The 21,767-nt window shown below is 43.6% G+C and overlaps 1 protein-coding gene across 3 annotated transcripts in view; it reads left to right on the top strand.

Annotated features, from left to right (window-relative positions):
* Positions 1-21,767, top strand: part of LOC120928428 (C4b-binding protein alpha chain-like) — a 262,555-nt gene that overhangs the window by 83,231 nt on the left and 157,557 nt on the right. For all 3 annotated transcript variants that reach the window (XM_040339532.1, XM_040339534.1, XM_040339533.1), the window contains exons 3-4: positions 5,188-5,379; positions 5,578-5,674. In XM_040339532.1, the coding sequence (XP_040195466.1) occupies positions 5,188-5,379; positions 5,578-5,674 (289 nt within the window). The remainder of the gene's footprint in view (positions 1-5,187; positions 5,380-5,577; positions 5,675-21,767) is intronic.

Genomic DNA, 21,767 nt, shown 5'->3' with positions numbered 1-21,767 from the left:
TTTCACACACTGAGCGGCTCTGTGCTCATTTGTGTGAAACTGATTTGCAACTGAATGCAGAGAGGAGTTGTCAGAATTCAGTGTGATGTCGGAGGTGGGTGGGACCCAGCAGCTATCAAACACCAGCCGATGGGATCTGGGCAGGCCGCTACGTGTATGGGGGCCCCGTCCACTTTCTTAAGCAGCCCAATCATTGGCTGGTGTTTGATAGCCCACCCCCAACATCATGCTTAATTCTGACAGATTGTCTCTCTCTGCATTCAGTTACATATAGTGTAACAAACTGACAAATCGGCTCAGTGAGAAACCTGCCAGTGCCAGTTAGTGGCAACCAGTGCCACCTGCCAAAAAAAGATAAATCTGCTTAACCACTTAAGCCCCGGACCAATATGCTGCTAAATGCCCAAAGGCGTTTTTACAATTCGGCACTGCGTCGCTTTAACAGACAATTGCGCGCTCGTGCGACGTGGCTCCCAAACAAAATTGACGTCCTTTTTTCCCCCACAAATAGAGCTTTCTTTTGGTGGTATTTGATCACCTCTGCGGTTTTTATTTTTTGCGCTATAAACATGAATAGTGACAATTTTAAAAAAATTCTATATTTTTTACTTTTTGCTGTAATAAATATCCCCCAAAAACATATATAATTTTTTTTTTCTCAGTTTAGGCCGATACGTATTCTTCTACCTATTTTTGGTAAAAAAAATCGCAATAAGCGTTTATCGATTGGTTTGCGCAAAATTTATAGCGTTTACAAAATGGGGGATATTTTTATTGCATTTTTATTATTTTTTTTTTTTTTTTTACTACTAATGGCGGCGATCAGCGTTTTTTTTGTTTTTTTTCGTGACTGCGACATTATGGCGGACACTTCGGACAATTTTGACACATTTTTGGGACCATTGTCTTTTTCACAGCAAAAAATGCATTTAAATTGCATTCTTTATTATGAAAATGACAGTTGCAGTTTGGGAGTTAACCACCGGGGGCGCTGAACGTGTTAGGCTTCACCTAGTGTGTGTTTACAACAGTATGGGGGTGTGGCTGTAGGTCTGACGTCATCGATTGTGTCTCCCCTATAGAGGATGACACGATCGATGCACCGCCACAGTGAAGCACGGGGAAGCCGTGTTTACATACGGCTCTCCCCGTTCTTCAGCTCCGGGGAGCGATCGCGACGGAGCGGCTATAAACGAATAGCCGCGCCGTCGTCCCGGATCGCTCCCCGATGGAATCCGCACGCAGCGCGGGGGGGTCCCGAACGGACCCCCGACCCGCGGAAAGGCAAGGACGTATATATACATCCTTCTGCCTGTCCGTGCCATTGTGCGGACGTAAATAGTCGTGCGGCGGGCGTTAAGGGGTTAAAATATCGCCCCCAAAAATTGGCATTAAATATCGGCGGCCCGGATTTAGAAATATCGGCATCAGCCAGAAAAAAACCCATATCGGTCGACCTCCTAGTTTTTTTATTTATTAGATCGTTGACTGTTGGTCTCCATTCACACTTTGTGTGTGTGTGTTGTGTTGTGTTTGTTTTTTTTGTTTTTTTTTTTCTGCTTGCTGGACTATGCTCAACATGCAGAATCACCGACTTTCTTATTGTCCTTTGTACATTCTCTCACCCTTAGCTCTGTATTTTTTCCCTTCCTTCCTTTTTTTCAGGTCTTTATGATCTCAAGACTTAGGAACACCTGTAAACACACATTTTGCATGTTTTTTTAATGCCTGAAGAACTCCCTTTCTTCCGATAGAACTTCCGCCATTCAATGTCACACAATACTTGCACTGTAACCCCTATTCACCCCCACCCCCCCCCAAAAAAAAAGTTCTTAACCACTTGCCGCCAAATCGCGTACCTAGTACATCATTTGACTTTAAGTGGTTGTCCAGCTGCAGGCATAACCCAGTACTGTTTTTCAGAGCTGACGGTCGGCTCTCTTGTATTGGCAATCGGAGCAGCTAACTAGCTGCTCTATTCCTGTTACAAGCAGCAGGAGGGGACAACCCTCCCCGCTCACCACCACGCCGGGAGGCACGAGCTACTAGCTGACACATCCGGCTAGTTGGACACCCAAACAAAGCCGAGATTGGCTCTGATTGGGTCTTCGCTATGGTAACAAGGAAGCGATGACATCGCTTACGGTTTACCCAGATGTCAACTGTGCCATTTTTTAAAAAGTCAAAGACAGAGGAGGGATATTAAGTCTTTTAGACTGCAGATCCCTTCATAAAGAGTAGCTGTCACAGGCATATTGCTGTCACCAGTCATGTTTACATTCCTTGTGACCACAATAAAAGTGATGATAAAATTTTTTAAAGCAACAGTGTAAAAAAATGTTATTTATTTTTATTTTTTTGCCCCCGTCCCCCGCATGCTAGAGCGCAAAGGCGAATGGCCCACACATGTGAAGTATTGCCGCGAAAGGTCAGATCATGTTCGATAATTCGCCTGGTCTTCAAGTGGTTAAAGGTGCTGGATAAATCTCTATCCCCCAGATTAATAATTTAAAACTGATTAACACTATAAGTAGTATACAGTGATGAAAATAAGTATTTGAACACCCTGCTATTTTGCAAGTTCTCCCACTTGGAAATCATGGAGGGGTCTGAAATTGTTATCGTAGGTGCATGTCCACTGTGAGAGACATAATCAAAAAAAATTAATCCAGAAATCACAATGTATGATTTTTTTAACTATTTATTTGTATGATACAGCTGCAAATAAGTATTTGAACACCTGAGAAAATCAATGTTAATATTTGGTACAGTAGCCTTTGTTTGCAATTACAGAGGTCAAACGTTTCTTGTAGTTTTTCACCAGGTTTGCACACACTGGAGGAGGGATTTTGGCCCACTCCTCCACACAGATTTTCTCTAGATCAGTCAGGTTTCTGGGCTGTCGCTGAGAAACACGGAGTTTGAGCTCCCTCCAAAGATTCTCTATTGGGTTTAGGTCTGGAGACTGGCTAGGCCACGCCAGAACCTTGATATGCTTCTTACAGAGCCACTCCTTGGTTATCCTGGCTGTGTGCTTCGGGTCATTGTCCTGCTGGAAGACCCAGCCTCGACCCATCTTCAAAGCTCTAACTGAGGGAAGGAGGTTGTTGCCCAAAATATCGCAATACATGGCCCCGGTCATCCTCTCCTTAATACAGTGCAGTCGCCCTGTCCCATGTGCAGAAAAACACCCCCAAAGCATGATGCTACCACCCCCATGCTTCACAGTAGGGATGGTGTTCTTGGGATGGTACTCATCATTCTTCTTCCTCCAAACACGGTTAGTGGAATTATGACCAAAAAGTTCTATTTTGGTCTCATCTGACCACATGACTTTCTCCCATGACTCCTCTGGATCATCCAAATGGTCATTGGCAAACTTAAGACGGGCCTTGACATGTGCTGGTTTAAGCAGGGGAACCTTCCGTGCCATGCATGATTTCAAACCATGACGTCTTAGTGTATTACCAACAGTAACCTTGGAAACGGTGGTCCCAGCTCTTTTCAGGTCATTGACCAGCTCCTCCCGTGTAGTCCTGGGCTGATTTCTCACCTTAGGATCATTGAGACCCCACGAGGTGAGATTTTGCATGGAGCCCCAGTCCGAGGGAGATTGACAGTCATGTTTAGCTTCTTCCATTTTCTAATGATTGCTCCAACAGTGGACCTTTTTTCACCAAGCTGCTTGGCAATTTCCCCGTAGCCCTTTCCAGCCTTGTGGAGGTGTACAATTTTGTCTCTAGTGTCTTTGGACAGCTCTTTGGTCTTGGCCATGTTAGTAGTTGGATTCTTACTGATTGTATGGGGTGGACAGGTGTCTTTATGCAGCTAATGACCTCAAACAGGTGCATCTAATTTAGGATAATAAATGGAGTGGAGGTGGACATTTTAAAGGCAGACTAAGGCTGGGTTCACACTGCTACACTACTTTCATCCTACTTTGCTCTACTACATTGGTCCTACATTTATCCTACATTGGTCCTACATCCATCCTACTTTCATGAACAGGATACTACTTTGGTCCGACTTCAATGATATTCAATGGGCCTGAAGTAGGATCAATGTAGGACCAAAAGTAGTACAGGGAGCATTTTCAAAGTCGGACCGACTTGTGTAGGACGCTACAAGACGCTCTCATAGGGAAACATTGAACACAGAGCAAAGTAGGATGAAAGTAGTGTAGTAGTGTGAACCCAGCCTAACAGGTCTTTGAGGGTCAGAATTCTAGCTGATAGACAGGTATTCAAATACTTATTTGCAGCTGTATCATACAAATAAATAGTTAAAAAATCATAAATTGTGATTTCTGGAATTTTTTTTTTTTGATTATGTCTCAGTGGACATGCACCTACGATGACAATTTCAGACCCCTCCATGATTTCCAAGTGGGAGAACTTGCAAAATAGCAGGGTGTTCAAATACTTATTTTCCTCACTGTATATCGCACACATTAAAAATCTACCACAACAATAAGAATAATAAACAGTGAATAGAAGTTCAGTGATAAACACATACAGTATATTGCATGTGAAAAATGTCCTCATGCATCAACTTTGTTTATAAATAAACTGTATATGGCGATTCATAAACAGTTCTTCAGTGAATGTATCCTCCACATGGCAGGTATTTCCAGTTCCTCAATCCTTCACCTCTGTGCACCACATCTACAAATGCAGGGCGATCACAAGATTTAAATGACCTATTTAGGTATTGTAATGTCTGTTAATAATGGGGTTGCAAGGCCTCTGGCACCCCTCTAACTCTTCTCTCTCCAGTAAATCTCCTCCACTGTCTAGCCCTTCGCGTAGCATAAGGAATATAAACAGACAGTTGCCAATTGTGCAGCAAAAAAAACAAAAAAAACCTTGTTAATCTAACACACACATTTGAGCAGCAAAGAACAAACTCTGGTACAGTACGAGAATAGCACTTCCGGGTTTCCCACACTGTCTGATGTCATGTCCACTGTCGATGCCTCCCATTACCCAGCCCAGGGAACAAACCTTTCTGAAGCTTAATACGCATGCAAAAACTCTTGTGGAACACCTGTTTAAACTCCTGGGGGGAGACACTTCAAAATCACCAGGAATACGCTCTTGACACTCCGCTCAGGTGTGAATGCAGGCTAATATTTGAACAAGTTTTGTGTTGAGTGTCTCCTGTTTCATCTGTCTGTCTTCTGTTTAGGAGAATGTGGTCTCCCGGAACGAATCTCATATGCAGAGCCTAAACAAGGTGCTCTTGATCAGAACACCTTTCCTCCTAATGCAACTGTGTCCTATGATTGTAGGCCAGGCTATATACGGGTTCCTGGCAAGAAAAATTCAATAACCTGCTTGGAGGACGATACATGGTCTACTCCTGAAGTATTCTGCAAACGTAAGTATTATCGTTTTTCTTTTCATCTGCTTTGTAATGGCATGGAAGGCTAAAATCGTACTCATGTGATTTGCAGTATTTTGAATGAACAGCTTGGCAATATTCAATTAATATTCAAGATTTATATAGCGCCAACAGTTTTTATTTATTTATTTATTTATTTATTTATATATTTTAATTGATATGTTTTACTGGCAGGTAAATCATGTGGAAATCCTGGAGAACTGTTAAATGGCAACATAGAGGTTACAGACTTTTTATTTGGCTCTACAGTGACATATACATGTAATGAAGGGTGAGTCTTAACATTGTCTTGTTAATAACAAACATATTTTAAATTTGCTCCCAAAGAAAAAATGCTTTTTCAGAAGATTTGATTCATGCAAAAGCTGCTTTTCCTTATTTATACTTTTTCTTGTGACAAGTTTCAAAAGTACACAAAGGGCCCTTTTTATATAAGCGATCTGTCTGCCCACTTTTTACATGTCATTTCAGACGCGTTCTATATCTGCCCACCTCCAGGTCTGTTCAAGGCCAAGTAGAAAGGTTGCGTTTGTGTCAGCTTACCAGACCGGAGTTGGACAGATATATATGCAGACTTAAGTCTGCCTACATCCGCCCACCCATAGGACTTACATGGGTACATGTTGTTTTTTTTCATGGAGAAAAAAGGCTGAATGGACACATGGCAAAAATCTGTATTCTGAACTGTAGTATTTATTATTGCATGTTTCTGGCATTTTTTTTTCTGTATTTAGTAGATATGTGTTGCCATAATGCAACAATGCTAGCCACTGGTGTATCGTTTCTAGTAAGGATACAAAAGCAGAATGATGGAGCATGATGCACTTGTTTGCTTCTTGTAAACATGCTGGGGAAATGGCCCATTCGGTAAGGCAGCTGTCGTGTGCGTGTGTATCTTCAAATCTTACCAAAGACATACAGGTTTATGTAATATGTCTTACAGTGGTTGTCGGTGCACATACAGCATCTCACAAATGGCAAAGAACTCTCTGAGGATCTGAAAAAAAATTGTTGCTCTACATAAAGATGGCCTAGCCCTAGGCTATAAGAAGATTGTGAAAACCCTGAAACTGAGCTACAGCACAGTGGTCAAGACCATACAGCGGTTTAATAGGACAGGTTCCACTCGGAACAGGCCTCGCCATGGTCGACCAAAGAGGTTGAGTGCACGTGCTCAGCAACATATCCAGAGGCTGTCTTTGGGAAATGGATGTATGAGTGCTGCCAGCATTGCTGCAGAGGTTGACTGGGTGGGGGGGGGTCAGCCTGTCCGTGCTCGTCGTCCCAGAAGGAAGCCTCTTCTAAAGATTATGCACAAGAAAGCCCGCAAACAGTTTGCTGAAGACAGGCAGACGAAGACATGAATTACTGGAACCATGTCCTGTGGTCTGATGAGACCAAGATAATCTTATTTGGTTCAGATGGTGTCAAGAGTGTGTGGTGACAACCAGGTGAGGAGTACAAAGGCAAGTGTGTCTATACAGTCAAGCATGGTGGTGGGAGTGTCATGGTCTGGGGCTGCATGAGTGTTGCCGGCACTGGGCAACATGTACTGTGAACATACTAAGGCAGAGCACGATTCCCCCTCCCTTCGGAGACTGGGCTGCATGGTAGTATTCAAACATAATGACCCCCAAACACACCTCCAAGAAGACCACTGCCTTGCTAAAGAAGCTGAGGGTAAAGGTGATGGACTAGACAAGCATGTCTCCAGACCTAAACCCCATTGAGCATCTGTGGGTCATCCTCAAACGGAAGGTGGAGGAGCGCAAGGTATCCACCAGCTCCGTGATGTCGTTATGGAGGAGTGTAGGAGAACTCCACTGGCAACCTGTAAAACTCTGGCGAACTCCATGCCCAAGAGGGTTAAGGCAGCGCAGGGAAAATAATGGTGGCCACACAAAATATTGACACTTTTGGCCCAATTTGGACATTTACATTGTACTACGTTTGTTGCCAGCGTTTTAGATATTAATGGCTGTGTGTTGAGTTATTTTTAGGGGACAGCAAATTTACACTGTTATACAAGCTGTACACTCACTACTTTACATTTGTAGCAAAGTGTAATTTCTCTTTCGTTCATCGACGGACACGGCGCCTTTTTAATCTTGACCATTGGGTTATATCGCCCCAGTAGGACTAGGCAGAACAAAAAACACCTGGCTAAGCCCATGAGCTGTCCTCAGTCAGTATATAACCCCCTCCCTGCTCTAGGTATTCAGTTTTTTTTCTGTCTTGTCAGGAGTAAAGACCTAGCTCCTTGCTGAGATCTTTTGGTCCTAGCAAATTTTACCCTTTTGTTTTTTTTTCTTCCATGCATTTTCTTCTGAAAGATCTGCAATCTAGATCCAGTGGTCTCCCCAGTCCAAGCCAGCAAGCGCGTGCAGAACGCAGCTACGCACTAGGTCGGCCACGACATAGCCTCAGTGGACAGAGGCTGGCCCGCGAGTTAAACGTCTCGCAGGGTCGCATACGAATGGGCACTGGTCCGAGTCACATCGGTCCCTTGGCCGATAGCCCCCCCCCCTTCACTTCAGTGGCAAGGAGTTCTGTCTGGAGGATCACCCGCACCATGGATCGGTAAGTACAGTTCCCCCTTTCTGCGGTTTGGGATGGACGCGGGTACCCTCCAGAGATGGTTGGACCTGCCTGCAGGATCCTTCCTACCATCCTAAAGTTCCTTGGTTAAATTGGGCTCCCCCCCCACGGTTTGGTGGGAGTCCCAGGGCAGGCGGCAGAGACCCCTGGGGGTCTCCCCGGCCATTCCCCTTCAGGGTGGTGTGTGGCCTGCCCTGGTGGTATGGGTGGGGGGGTTCAAGTGCACATGCCCTGCTGTGTGTGCAGTTTGGCAGCGGTGCAGAGTGCACAGTGATGTCCCCATTATTACCCAGGGAAGTACAGTACGTTTTGGGAAGGGGGTCTCCTTGCAGAGGGTGCAGCGGTGTTGAAGGCACAGAGAGGATCCTGGCAGCATGCTTCAGCATGTCAAATGGCCGCGGCCATGTTTGATTGGTCTGATGACATCACTGCAGCCATTTTCCTGCGGTCTGACTGATCTCCGACCAGCGGCCATGTTTGTGTAGCCAATGATGTCACTGCAGCCATTTTTTGTTAGTCTACGGAGATGCTAGAGACATCCGGAACCTCGTGGAAATGGCAGAGCTCCTCCTCTTCCTCCCCTATGCTTCTCTTCATGTTTCTAGATATATGAAATGGATACCAACATGGTGTTGCTGGGTCCGAGTTGTGGCGCTCCTCCATTTGGTAGGGCGAGTCTTTGAGGGTCCTTGTGTATCTCCCTCTCTGCTGACAGGTACCCTGACCATTGGGGTGTCCCTTAGTGGTGCCAAGTGCCTTTTGAACTACATGGTCTTCTTTCCTATTGAGCCTCAGGGTCACACCTGATCCCCCTCATGGAAGTGGCAGGTCCCTCGGAACCCCAGCTTCCCATGATTGCGCTGACGGTGGTCCTTGAGTCATTGGTATCCTGGGTGGAAGCAGCGTGTGGGCAAAGACCCAAGAGGAAGCGTCCTCTGCCTTCCCCTGCTCAGTCTGTCTTTTCTGACTCTGAGCCTGATGCCACCAGAGACGTGGCCCGTCCAGGGGGGTTTAGTATCTCGCCTTCTGACCCGTCCAATAGTGAGAATGAGTCCTTTGCAGTCTCAGCAGCGAGTGAAAGAGCGCTGGTGGACACACTTGTTACTGCGGTGCGGGAGACTCCAAAGATGGAGGATGCGGCTGACGGGGCCACAGATGTGGCTGTGTCCTTTTGGTACGCATAAATCACTTTGCACACCAAAGGTGTTTCCTTATCTGCCTTATTTTGATAAGTTTACCAATAAGAAATGGGAACAACCAAAGTCACCCTTTATGGTCCCCCAAACATTTTTCAGTACGCTACCCCTTTGAAGAATCAATTTTTAAAAAAGTGGACTACCCCACCAGTGGTGGACCCTCGTGTTTCTAGGTTGAATAAAGCAGCCATGATCCCAGTAGAGGAATCCCTGTCCTTTAAGGACCCGGCTGACAGGAAAGCAGAGGCTGTGGCACGCAGCATGTTTACTATGGCTGGGTCGGCATTGCAACTAGGAATTAAGCTGGGCTAATGAAATAGACTTTAGACCAGGGGTCTCAAACTCAAATTACCTGAGGGCCACAAGACAAGTTTTCATATGCCATGGGGGGCCGCATGCAAACTTTCAAACTTCAAAAACAACAGTACTGGTGTCAGCGAACACATTATTAACCCCCAGCACTGGTGTCAGCGAGCGCATTATTACCACCAGCACTGGTGTAAGGCAGGGTTTGACAAATTTGCTTGGAATCTAGGAGCCAGCTAAAAAAGTTAGGAGCCAGAAAACGCACCCGTCCCGACGGGCTTGCGCGCAGAAGAGATCACATATACGCGAGCAGCGCCCGCATATGTAAACGGTGTTCAAACCACACATGTGAGGTATCGCTGCGATTGGTAGAGCGAGAGCAATAATTCTAGCACTAGACCTCCTCTGTAACTCAAAACATGCAACCTGTAGTTTTTTTTAAACGTCACCTATTAAAGATTTTAAAGGGTAAAAAAGTTTGTCGGCATTCCACAAGCGGACGCAATTTTGAAGCGTGACATGTTGGGTATGAATTTACTCGGCGTAACATTATCTTTCATAATATTAAAAAAAATGGGGATAACTTTACTGTTGTCTTATTTTTTAATAAAAAAAAAGTGTAATTTTTTCCCAAAAAAGTGCGCTTGTAAGACCGCTGCGCAAATACGGCGTAACAGAAAGTATTGCAACGATCGACATTTTATTCTCTAGGGTGTTAGGATAAAAAATATATATAATGTTTGGGGGTTCTAATTAGAGGGAAGAAGATGGCAGTGAAAATAGTGTAAAATGACATTAGAATTGCTGTTTAACTTGTAATGCATAACTTGTAATACCAACGGCCACCACCAGATGGCGCCAGCTCACATCTGGTGGTATTAACTTGTAATACCAACGGCTCACCACCAGATCGCACCAGCTTACAAAAAAAAAAATTATATATATATATATATATATATATATATATATATATATATATATATATTTTTTTTAACTCTTTGCTCCCCCCACTTCCACCCTGCCTGCGGGCCATTTATAACTGGTCCGCAGGCCGGTACTTTGAGACCACTGCTTTAGACGGTACAAGTAGATATAGTAGAAAATCTATAAGTATATTTATTCATAAAAATAAAAAGTATACGAAGAAAGATGATATACAGAACTTCATGAACACAATGATACAATATCAGCATATTTGTCACAGTACATATATTAGGAAATTTTACATAAGTTTATGCTAGTGCGCATATGCTTATCTCACAAAACCATACAGCACCAGAAGATATATAAAACTTTTAGATCCTTGGGACTGGATTGAATATGCGGAGTGATGGAGGTTGCTTTTACTCGCTTCTACTCAATGAGTGTGAACCCAGCCTTGGTGGGAGCAGTCAGGTGACATTTGTAGGCTGTATGCTTTGAGGCTTTGTTCACACTGGTGCGATTCGGGAACCCTGCGAATCCACTGCGGGTTCCCATATCACACCCGACTCACACGGCAGTTCACACTGCCATATGCGAACTGCTGGGGAGTGTCATTATAATTGTAATGACTCCCCCATTTCAGCTTGCATATCGCATTGTGAACTGACAGTTTGGACATTAATCTGATCGCATAGGTGTGAACACCCCATGCGATTCTGGTGTGGACTAAAAAAAAGGGCCCTGTGCGTGTTTGGTCCAAATGAGATGCGATTTCAGCCATACAGTTTGTATGGCTGAAATCGCATCGCACAGACATCACATGTGATCTGAACAGCAGTCCCTGACCCTTTCCAAAAACACAGAGGCACAAAAAAGCATTGATGTGAACATGTTCCATAGGAAACCATGTTAAAAAATTTCCCTGCAAAATGCATCAAAAAAGCATTAGTGTGAATGGAGCCTAAGTTCATTTAGCCTTACTGGGTGCAAGTATAAAAAGTGAGAAATCCACCCATCCCCCACATAACACATCCTGGTAATATAGAAATGTTTCATATGTGATCAGGTGACCTCAGACAGGCCACATTGCAATAGAACAATAACTAGATCACTCAAGCTTCTACTCTGCCCAGCTCTGACTAAATACATCTCCCCTAATCGCTTGTCTATGTATATTCTGCTGGCTGTTTACTGCGCCATACATTTCCTCGTCTCACTGAACTGTGGATCACACCCCATATTATGATAGACAGGCAGCCAATCCTGGGATAGCTGGAGGGGAGGGGGATGTGAATTGTGAACTTTTTACAGAGGATGTGCATGTGTCCAAGCTAGTGCACGAGATATGTAAATAACCTGTCACTCGAAGCAGGGAGGGAGGAAAGGCCTTTTTATTTAGAAAGGTTTTTTCTCTGCAAGTCATTTTTTATTTTCATTGAACAATAAAAAGAGGATTGCTCAGAGCTGGATTAACTCTGTGTGGCAAGACTGGGCAAAGATGATAGGAAATCTTATTCTCTATATTGTGATATAAAAAATCAACTGTTAAAAAAAAAAAAAAAAAAAAAAAAAACTTTAACAAACTCCAAAATACAAAGTGAAGGAACAGAAGGAAAATCTATATATATAAAACTCAAGTGTGTGTGTATGTATGTATGTATGTATGTATGTATGTTCCAGCATCACGTCCAAACGGCTAAAGATATTAACATGAAACTTGGCACACATGTTACTTATTTGTCAGCAACAAACATAGGATAGGTGGTTTAACCCTTACCCATCCCCATTTGCCATGGTCAGGGTTTTCCTTTAAAGTCCCATTCAACTCTATGGGAAATACATGTTACTTCATAACTTCCAAACGGCTGTAGATATTTCCATAACACTTGGTCACATGCTACTTATATGTCCACTTAAACTATAGGATAGTTAATTTATCCCTTAACTACCCCCATTTGCGAGGGTCAGGGTTTTTGTTTAAAGTCCCATGCAAATCAATGGGAAATGTATGTTCCCACATAACTTCTGTACGCCTGGAGATATTTCAATAATACCTGGTACACATATTACTTATATGCCAAATAAAAATATGACAGTTAAATTAACCCTTACCTACACCCTTATATAAAAGATGGTTATATTTATATTACTATGATTTTCCTCCCCAAAAGGTTAAGATAGGAAGACCGGGCAACGCCGGGTATTCAGCTAGTCCTCAATAAAATCAATATTTGTTGTGACTATCCTTTTTGGCTTGAAAACTTTGTATACAACCTGGGATTTCATAGGACTATAGTCCTATGCTTAAGCATAAAGAGTAGTTTGGGTCATTTTGGACTTTTTGTGGTGCTCAAGGACACACTCATAATTTGTATTAAAAAAAAAAAAGAAAAAAATATGTTTATTGGGATCAAGATGCACACAAAACTCTTGGGATTTTTTTGATGAACTAGTTTAAAATGTCTAGATACATTGTGGTTAATAAAACCTTTCTTAATATTTCTGACATGCTCATCAACTTGCATATGCAAAGATCTAGATGTCCTTCCTACATATTGCAACCCACAACCACATTGCAACATATATACAACACCGACCGTATCGCATGTGATGAGCTGCTTAATCTCATATTCTCTACTTGTGGCAAATGATAAAAACTTTTTCTGTTTCTTAACATTTTTGTTTTGGAGTGTTTACAAGAAACGCACTGACCACAAGCATAAAAGCCTCCCAAAAACGTGAACCACTTATTTTCCCTAGGGATCGGTGGATTAAGGACACTGGGTGCTAGACGATCCCTCAGCGAGGGTGCTTTTTTGTATATAAACTGCGGACGTGCAGGCAAAACGGGTCCGAACACTGTCATTTTTCAAGATAGACCAATTCTTATTGATGATTCTCTCAAACGCCTTGAATTTAACGTTATAATCAAGAATCATCCTGAAATTATTAACATCTGGGTTAGGTTTACTGACATGGGGCCGGATTCAGAAAGAGATACGACGGCGTATCTCCTGATACGACCGTCCGAACGCAGAGATACGACGGTGTATCTATGCGACTGATTCAGAGAATCAGTTACGCATAGATATCCCTAAGATGAATGAATTAATGAATGACTTGTATAGCGCTACACATGCGAACTGAATCGCCTCTGGGCGCTTTTTCCAGCCAGTGTCTGCTTGGCTGGTACGGTCATTTTACCCCGTAGGATCTCGACACGCTAGGGACACAGTCGTACACACAGATATATATATATATATTGTCATGGACCTTGAGATATTAAAGTGTTTCTACTTGACATATGTTACACAGGAGAGGGACATTCAATGCAAGGCTTTTGAAATGCTAAGTGGAACCAGCTTGCGAAATACCTTTTATTGTGTTCTGCAGGTTAAGAGCGGGTGTCGGAGTCAGGCCGTCTAGCTGGAACCAGGTTATTGTGTACATTGATTACCCCCTGGGGCTTCTGTCTCAATACACAAGTCTTTCTATCCAAGCTATTGGACCAATCCCTGTTGACAATTTCATCACTGTCAGCTGATATTTCCTCATAGTCCCAGGTAAAGGGAACCTCACCCTGCTGCTGAGCGGAGTCTAGCAGCTGTTTGTAGGTGATTTCCAGTTCCCATTCTTGAGCGGCCAGGAATTCCAAATCTTCCTGTAACCAGTGCACTTCCGGGACATTCAGTCTTCGCTCTCTGTGCTCCATTATTTCCTCCCAACGCCACTCCCGATCGCTCCCAAAGTTGGGATCCCTGGACATCCTCCAATACAACAATCCCAGGCCATCATAGTCAAAGCCTTCCGTGGGGCTGTCATCCGCTGACCACGGGCACTCTTGGACTACATACCACCGGAGGGCTCTGTAGCTCTCGTCCAACCGCATCTCTTCCCGGATCAGCCTGCTTAACTCTGCTGTCCACTCCTGCTTTGGTTGTTCCCCCAATAACAGCATCCGTACTTCATACTGTGACCAGTACCTTACATGGATGGAGGGGAGAGCTTTTCCCTGGTGTCGCTGCTCGCGGGCTAGCGCTTCTTTCCAGAGTTCGCAGCGGATCGAATCAGACCATCCAAGCAGGACCTCCTCTGATACTGGTCCTCTGCGCTGTATCTGCTTCTCTCGCAACCTCCTTCTGAATTCCTCTTCCATGGTTACTGATATCTGTACCTCTCCTCTTCTTTCATTTGGTGCTGCTTCTTTAGGCGTTGTCACCGATCGCCGTATTTCTGCAATTCTCAGCTCCTGTTGCCGCTCTCGTTCTCTCTGTTGTCGCTCTCGTTCTCTCTCATCCTGCCGCTGGAGGTCTCTAATGGTATTCTGTATGGCGGTCTCTGATGGGTTCGCACCATATAATGCCAACCGCTGTTGAACTCGCTGCTGGAACAAGTCTTCAACTGACCGGGGTCCTGCATCACCATCCCTCTGATCCATCTCGGCTAGCGCAATGATCAGGGTGGCCTTGTTCTTCCCACCGGTCCCTCCACGGCTCTCAAGCAAGTCTTTTAGCATGGTTCTCCTCCAGGCTGCATAGCTGGTCATTCATGGTGGTGGTTTGGAGTTGTCCCAGTAACTGGAGAGCAAATCCCACTGCTGCCACCAATGTGACGAGATCCTTCCTCGCCCAGGTCCTGCTCTCCCGACACTCCTCTGCTACCAGTGAGTCAGCTTGCAGATTGCAACGTCTGATGGTCCAGTCATCCAAGGTTCCGGGATCCGAATTACAGCTATGTGCCATTCGGACCCATTAAGAACAAACACCAGGCAGGCTGTATGTAAGTTCCAACAGGACTCTTTATTTCAAGTACACAGCACACTTTTATACAGAATTTTGGAACATCCCACTCCCAACAACCGCTTTCCTATTGGTCAATTGTAAAGTATATCCAGTCTTCACTCAGGTCCCCCTTGACCATGCAAATGAGGACTTGAAATTGTCAACAGGGATTGGTCCAATAGCTTGGATAGAAAGACTTGTGTATTGAGACAGAAGCCCCAGGGGGTAATCAATGTACACAATAACCTGGTTCCAGCTAGACGGCCTGACTCCGACACCCGCTCTTAACCTGCAGAACACAATAAAAGGTATTTCGCAAGCTGGTTCCACTTAACATTTCAAAAGCCTTGCATTGAATGTCCCTCTCCTGTGTAACATATGTCAAGTAGAAACACTTTAATATCTCAAGGTCCATGACATTTATATATATATATATATATATATATATATATATATATATATATATATATATACTGGGCCAATTTATGGACAAGATCCAATTTACCTACCAGCATGTCTTTGGAGTGTGGGAGGAAACCGGAGTGCCCGGAGGAAACCCACGCAGACACAGGGAGAACATGCAAACTCCAGGCAGATGATGTCGTGGTCGGGATCCGAACCAGCGACCCTTTGCTGCTAGGCGAAAGTGCTCCTCACTAGACCACTGTGCTGCCCCAGGTGTAAGTGTTTTACACCGTCGGATCTTAGGCTGCAATTCCAGACTGACCGCTAGGTGGCGCTTCCGTATTTTTACGTGAGGAATATGCAAATGAGGATTTACGCCGATTCAGAAACGAACGACCGCCCGGCCCTTTTTTTTACGTCGTTTGCGTTCGGGTTTTTCCGGCTTATAGTTCCCCCTGCTATATGAGGGGTAGCTAATGTTAAGTATGGCCGTCGTTCCCGCACCGAGTTTTGAAATTTTACGTCGTTTGCGTAAGTTGTTAGCGAATACGGCTGGACGTAATTTACGTTCACGTTGAAACCAATGACGTCCTTGCGACGTCATTTAGAGCAATGCACACTGGGATATGTACACGGACGGCGCATGCACCGTTCGTAAAAAACGTCAATCACGTCAGGTCATCACACATTAACGTAAAACACGCCCCCCCTTCCACATTTGAATTACGCGGCCTTACGCCGCAACACATATGTTACGCCACCGTAACTAAGGGCGCAAGTTCTTTCTGAATAAAGAACTCGCGCCGAAAGTTAGAGCGGCGTAACGTATCGGAGATGCGTTACGCCAGGCGGACAGATACGTCAATGTATCTGAATCCAGCCCATAGTCGGCAACCAATATATTTCTCTCCATCATATTAACTTTAGTGATCACACCTTCAAGATCACTTTTGGCGTAACCTTTTTCTTCAAACCTAGATAACGGCACTCTAGACTGGCTGATGAAATCGCCAACTTCGGTGCAATTCCGACGCAACCTAATAAATTGACCCCTGGGGATATTGCACAACCATGATCAATGGTGGCAACTTCCCAGAGGTATATAGGAATTGCAGTTGGTAGGTTTGAAGTGGTTGATCAGTTTGAAATGATCATCTGACTTATTGATCACTAAATCCAAAAATACACACTTGATCATTACTGATATTCCAAGTGAGAGAAATATTTTTGGCATTATTGTTTAGTGAATCAATAAAAGATAACAGAGATGATCTTTCACCTTCCCAGATCAGAATAAGATCATCAATGAATCTGCGATAACAGGGGGGCGGTGGGCAAAAATGGCTTCCTTCTCCCAGTGGGCCATAAATATATTGGCCACACTGGAGCAAACCGGGCCCCCCTGGTCTGTAAGTAGAACTCCTTATCGTACCAAAAATAATTCCTAGTGGGACAAATTCAAACCGAACAGAAATTCCTGATGTCTACCCGATAACGTAGAAGAGGCCAAAGCCCACTCGACTGATGACATAGCATCACCATGTCCTATAATAGTGTATAGTGAGCTTACATCAGCCGTCACCAGAATAGTGGACGATGTGCATTCCAGGGATTCAAGTAACTGTATAATGTGTTTTAGTATCTTTTAAGAAAGCAGGTGTTTGGATAACAAGAGGCTGAAAAAAATAATCAATGTATTATCCCAATCTCGCGGAAATTCAATCAATCCCATTTACAATGAGCCTACCTGGGGGGTAGTACTGTTCTTATGGATTTTAGGCAAAAAGTATTTCTTTATCGTACATCACGGGACAGAGTCTTAATCATTACTATGTGGGTTATATGTTCCACCATCAGGTGCTGGACAATAATGTAATCAATTAGAACAGGAAGTTCCCTCCCTATATAACCCCTCCCATACTGGGAGCACCTCAGTTTTTTTTTCATGAGTGTCTAAGGTGTTGGTCACGAATGAACATGTAAAAGTGGAAAAATACTGCGCTGATCACACACAGTGTTGAATTGAATTGCAACACTGCTAAAACAAAAGAAAACAAAGTGCTGCTGCAGCAAAAATGTCAGAAACATTAGATGCCATAAAAATGATATAAGCTGCGCTGCACAAATCGCATAAACAAGTGAAATAAAATAAACACCATAAATGTGTGTATAACCTGTGCAAAATAAATTTGTAAATTAAAAAAATCATGAGTTACTAAGTTAAATTACAGTTCATAAAAAAGTCCAAATTCCAATGATGTCCAAAAAGTATATATCTTGTGAAATAAGTGCAAAAAGCAAATCCAGGAGCCCCGTGCTAGAAAGTGGGATAGATGAGACCTCCACCTCCTTATTTCTAATCTGCTTACCGACTCAAAAGAGCCTTATATGCCTATAATCTAACAGCCCTGGTGTATTTCCGTGGACCCCTTGTTCACTGATCTCCTATACGTTCCACCTTAGGCTCACACCAAGATTTCCTCATTGGAGATGACCCAAAAAAATGAAGGTACTGACATGGTGTAATAACGTCTAAAAGGTTTATTAGGTAAAAGCAAAGGTTGCACTCGCATGACAATCGAATAAATGTAGCGTGTAAAATTTGCTGAGGCCGGCCGGCTCTCACTGTCCGCCCACCCTTCCGCATAGCAGCGAGGTAAATCTGTGGTGACGTCAGCACGATGCTTCGTCAAACTGACTTCTTCCAGGGGCACGAGCGGCGCATTGACTCGCCACTACTTATCCAAGAAGAGAGAGGGGCCCAGGTAGAACTAGGGGCCCAGGTAGAACTAGGGATGAGGGCCATTATTATGGCCCATCTCAGGAACAGAGATCCCGTCATGACTCCCGGAATTATTATGAAAGAGAAAGGGAGGAGTATCATTATGATAGTAATATAGACACGAGGAACAGGTTCTATCCCCTGAGGGATAGGGAGGGACCAACTAACAATGGATGCAGAGATTATGAAAGAGCTAGTCAGATCCAAGAAGTGTACAGACTGGGCCCATCAAGAGATGCTCCCCCGGGCCAGTATGAGAACAATCCAGGAGAACAGTGGGGTTTTCCCAGGGACAAAAAAGGCCGGTAGAAAACAGAGGGGGGAGGAGGAGAACAAAGTCTAAAGAAACCGAGAATGTAAGTGAGGATGGTATTTTCAACCTTGGCTTGCATACTTTGACTCAAGCGGAAATGATCCTGCTTAACAAAGGACTCAAATTTGTCCCCCCAAAGAAACTTAATAAGTTTCCAACTTACATGGATATACATCAATATATTCGCAAGATAAACATCAAACGTTATTTTGCAGGTCTACCTAACCCTGATAGACCATCAGTTCAACACACAGTTCACCATACTGGGTTGGCTAATGCCTCAACATGGAATCCACCAGGAGTACTGGCCCCCTCTTTAAGAGTATTCAGTTATGGATCCAGACCTGTACCTTAATGAAATGAAGAAGTTAGTGGATGACCAGGAAACTTATGCCCCTTTGTTGGGGAACCCCGTTGTCCAATATACGAACATTTTGGAAGCAATCGTGAAAAAGGGTTTTGATCAGGGGATTCTAAACGAGAAGGAGCAATTATTCCTGGTCCCTAAGGCACCCAGAGTTCCGGTGCTGTACTGTCTGCCTAAGATCCACAAGAGTCTCACTTGCCCCCCTGGACGCCCGATAGTGAGCGGTATCGATTCGGTGACGTCCAGGGTGGGCAAGTAATATAGACCATTTTCTTCAGCCACTTGTTCAACAAATGCCTTCTTATCTGAAGGATTCTAAACAAGTGATAAATCTGCTGTCACAGATTAAATCAGAGGACAGTATGTGGATGGTGACAGCTGATGTCAGCTCATTGTACACCATCATCCCACACCATCTGGGGATCTTTGCCGTCAATTACTACCTAGACCTCCTTTCAGACTTGCCGCAATTACAGAAGGATTTCATTATTGAGCTCCTTGAATATGCGGCAGGTCACAATTATTTTTGGTTCAACCATAATTATTACCGGCAAATACGTGGAGTTGCCATGGGTGCCAAGTATGCACCAAGTTTGGCCAATTTGTTCATGGCCAAATGGGAGGAGGACATCGTCTTTAACCATCAGTGTCCTCACCTTGCCCTTTGGGCCAGGTATATCGAAGACGACCTCCTCCTCCTATGGAATGGTACCAAGTCCCAATTGGAGCAATTTCTTGAGGTTTTGAATGGCAATGATAGGGGAATTCGCTTAACATACGAAGCGAGCCAGGAATCTTAACTTCTTGGATCTTTCCATCAGGAAAGAGGAAGGTACCTTTAAAACTAAGACACATTTTAAACAAACTGACCAAAATGATTTTATCCCTATGGGAAGTTGCCATCATAACTGGTTAAAATCGGTCCCTAAGAGCCAATTCATAAGAATTAGAAGAAATTGCACCTCCTTAGATTATGAAACGCAAGCAGGAATCCTAAAAAATAGATTTCTGGAGAAGGGATATGACCCCGGATCATTGGAGAACACCTTAAAGGAAGTAGCTGAAATTGAACGATCACATCTGCTGGACTCTGGCCCTAAGTCCAGCAGAGAAAGACCTATGATCTCATTCATTACTACATATTCTACCCAACACTTTGCAATTAAGAAGCTGATTAAAAAACATTGGCACTTGTTAGGTTTTGATAATCCTATCATTACCCTTCTACCAATTAACCCACAGGTTATTTTTAGAGGTGTGCCTTCACTAAGGGATAAGATGGCTCCAAACGTGGTGGACCCTCCCACTAAGAAGATTTCCTTCTTCCAACGTGGCATCAAAGGGTATCATCAATGCCGTAGATGCCAAGTCTGCAAGCTTAACACGAGTAGGTGCAAAAAGACTTTAACTTTTTGCTCAACTAGCACTTCCCAAGAACATAAGATTGAGCCCTTCATCACCTGCAGTTCGACTGGCATTGTATATCTACTACAATGTTTGTGCAGAGTTCAATATATAGGCAGAAAGATCTATGCAGGTGAGATTAGGTGAACACATCACTAACCTCAAATCTGTCTTTCCTCAACATTCAGTGTCCAGCCATTATGACCAGCATCATGGTCGCAATCCGGCAGGTAAACTCTTCTTGGGGCCCGACAAATACGATCCTGATTGGAAAGGTAGCTCTCTGATCAGGGAATTATCTAGGTTAGAAATGTCATGGATTTATCGGGTACGGACTTACATGCCACATGGGTTGAATGTAGACACTGACGTGAATGCATTTATTGATAACGGTAAGACAATCTATGTTTATGTGATCTGAACCGATCTGTATTGTTTTGTGCCTGACTTATATTGTAAACCAGTTTTGAGATCTGGGCCTCTACAATGTAATTCTTGTTCCTCCATAGAATTAATGTTTGTAACCATTTTTATATATATTTTTATAATTTTATTTGGTACTTTTTGCTCTTTCTTGTATTTGATTTGATCCTTCAAAAGAAAATGTTATATTTCCATTATTGTGAATGCTAATTCATAATGTCTATGGGCAACATACTTGCCTTTTAACTTATTAGCTCACAGTTATAAGCAGATTGCAGTACACAGATTCTGCCACTGGGTGCTACGCATTGTTGACGTGCCCCCCTCTGTGTATAGCTATTGATTTAATCCAGAATATATGGACTCAATTTTGGTCCATTTGGACTTTGGCTATTGTCCAAATTCACTATTTAATTGCTCTCAGGCCAGTTTTTTTAGTGTGAAGTAATATAGATTAATTTTATATTTAATTTGTTTTATATATTCTAAACAGTTCGCTCCTTTAAGCTGGTGTTATGATGTTGCTACAGATTCGACGCAGGACCTGCCACCTTGTCCGGTAATTTTTGCGTTTTTTTTTCAGTAAAATATTAGCAACGTTTTTTGTTTTTTAGATTTATAATTTTCGCGATAGGTCATATCATATTTTTTGAGTGCTAATTGACAGCGCTAGTGATGATTGATCTTTATTTTTAGTCTTTATCCAAGAAGTAGTTGTTTCCACTATTGGCAGCGATCCCAATTCCAAAATGGCTGATCAGCACACTCGATTCCTTAATGAAGAAGTATTGAGTCAGCGCGACGCTCGTGCCCCTGGAAGAAGTCAGTTGTTTGACGAAACGGCGTAGGGAGGAGCGGCGTGCTG

Source organism: Rana temporaria, chromosome 2 (assembly GCF_905171775.1).
Source record: "Rana temporaria chromosome 2, aRanTem1.1, whole genome shotgun sequence".
NCBI classification, from domain to species: domain Eukaryota; kingdom Metazoa; phylum Chordata; class Amphibia; order Anura; family Ranidae; genus Rana; species Rana temporaria.
The sequence above is the reverse complement of the archived record's forward strand: the minus strand, read 5'-3'. Positions and strand labels throughout refer to the sequence as shown.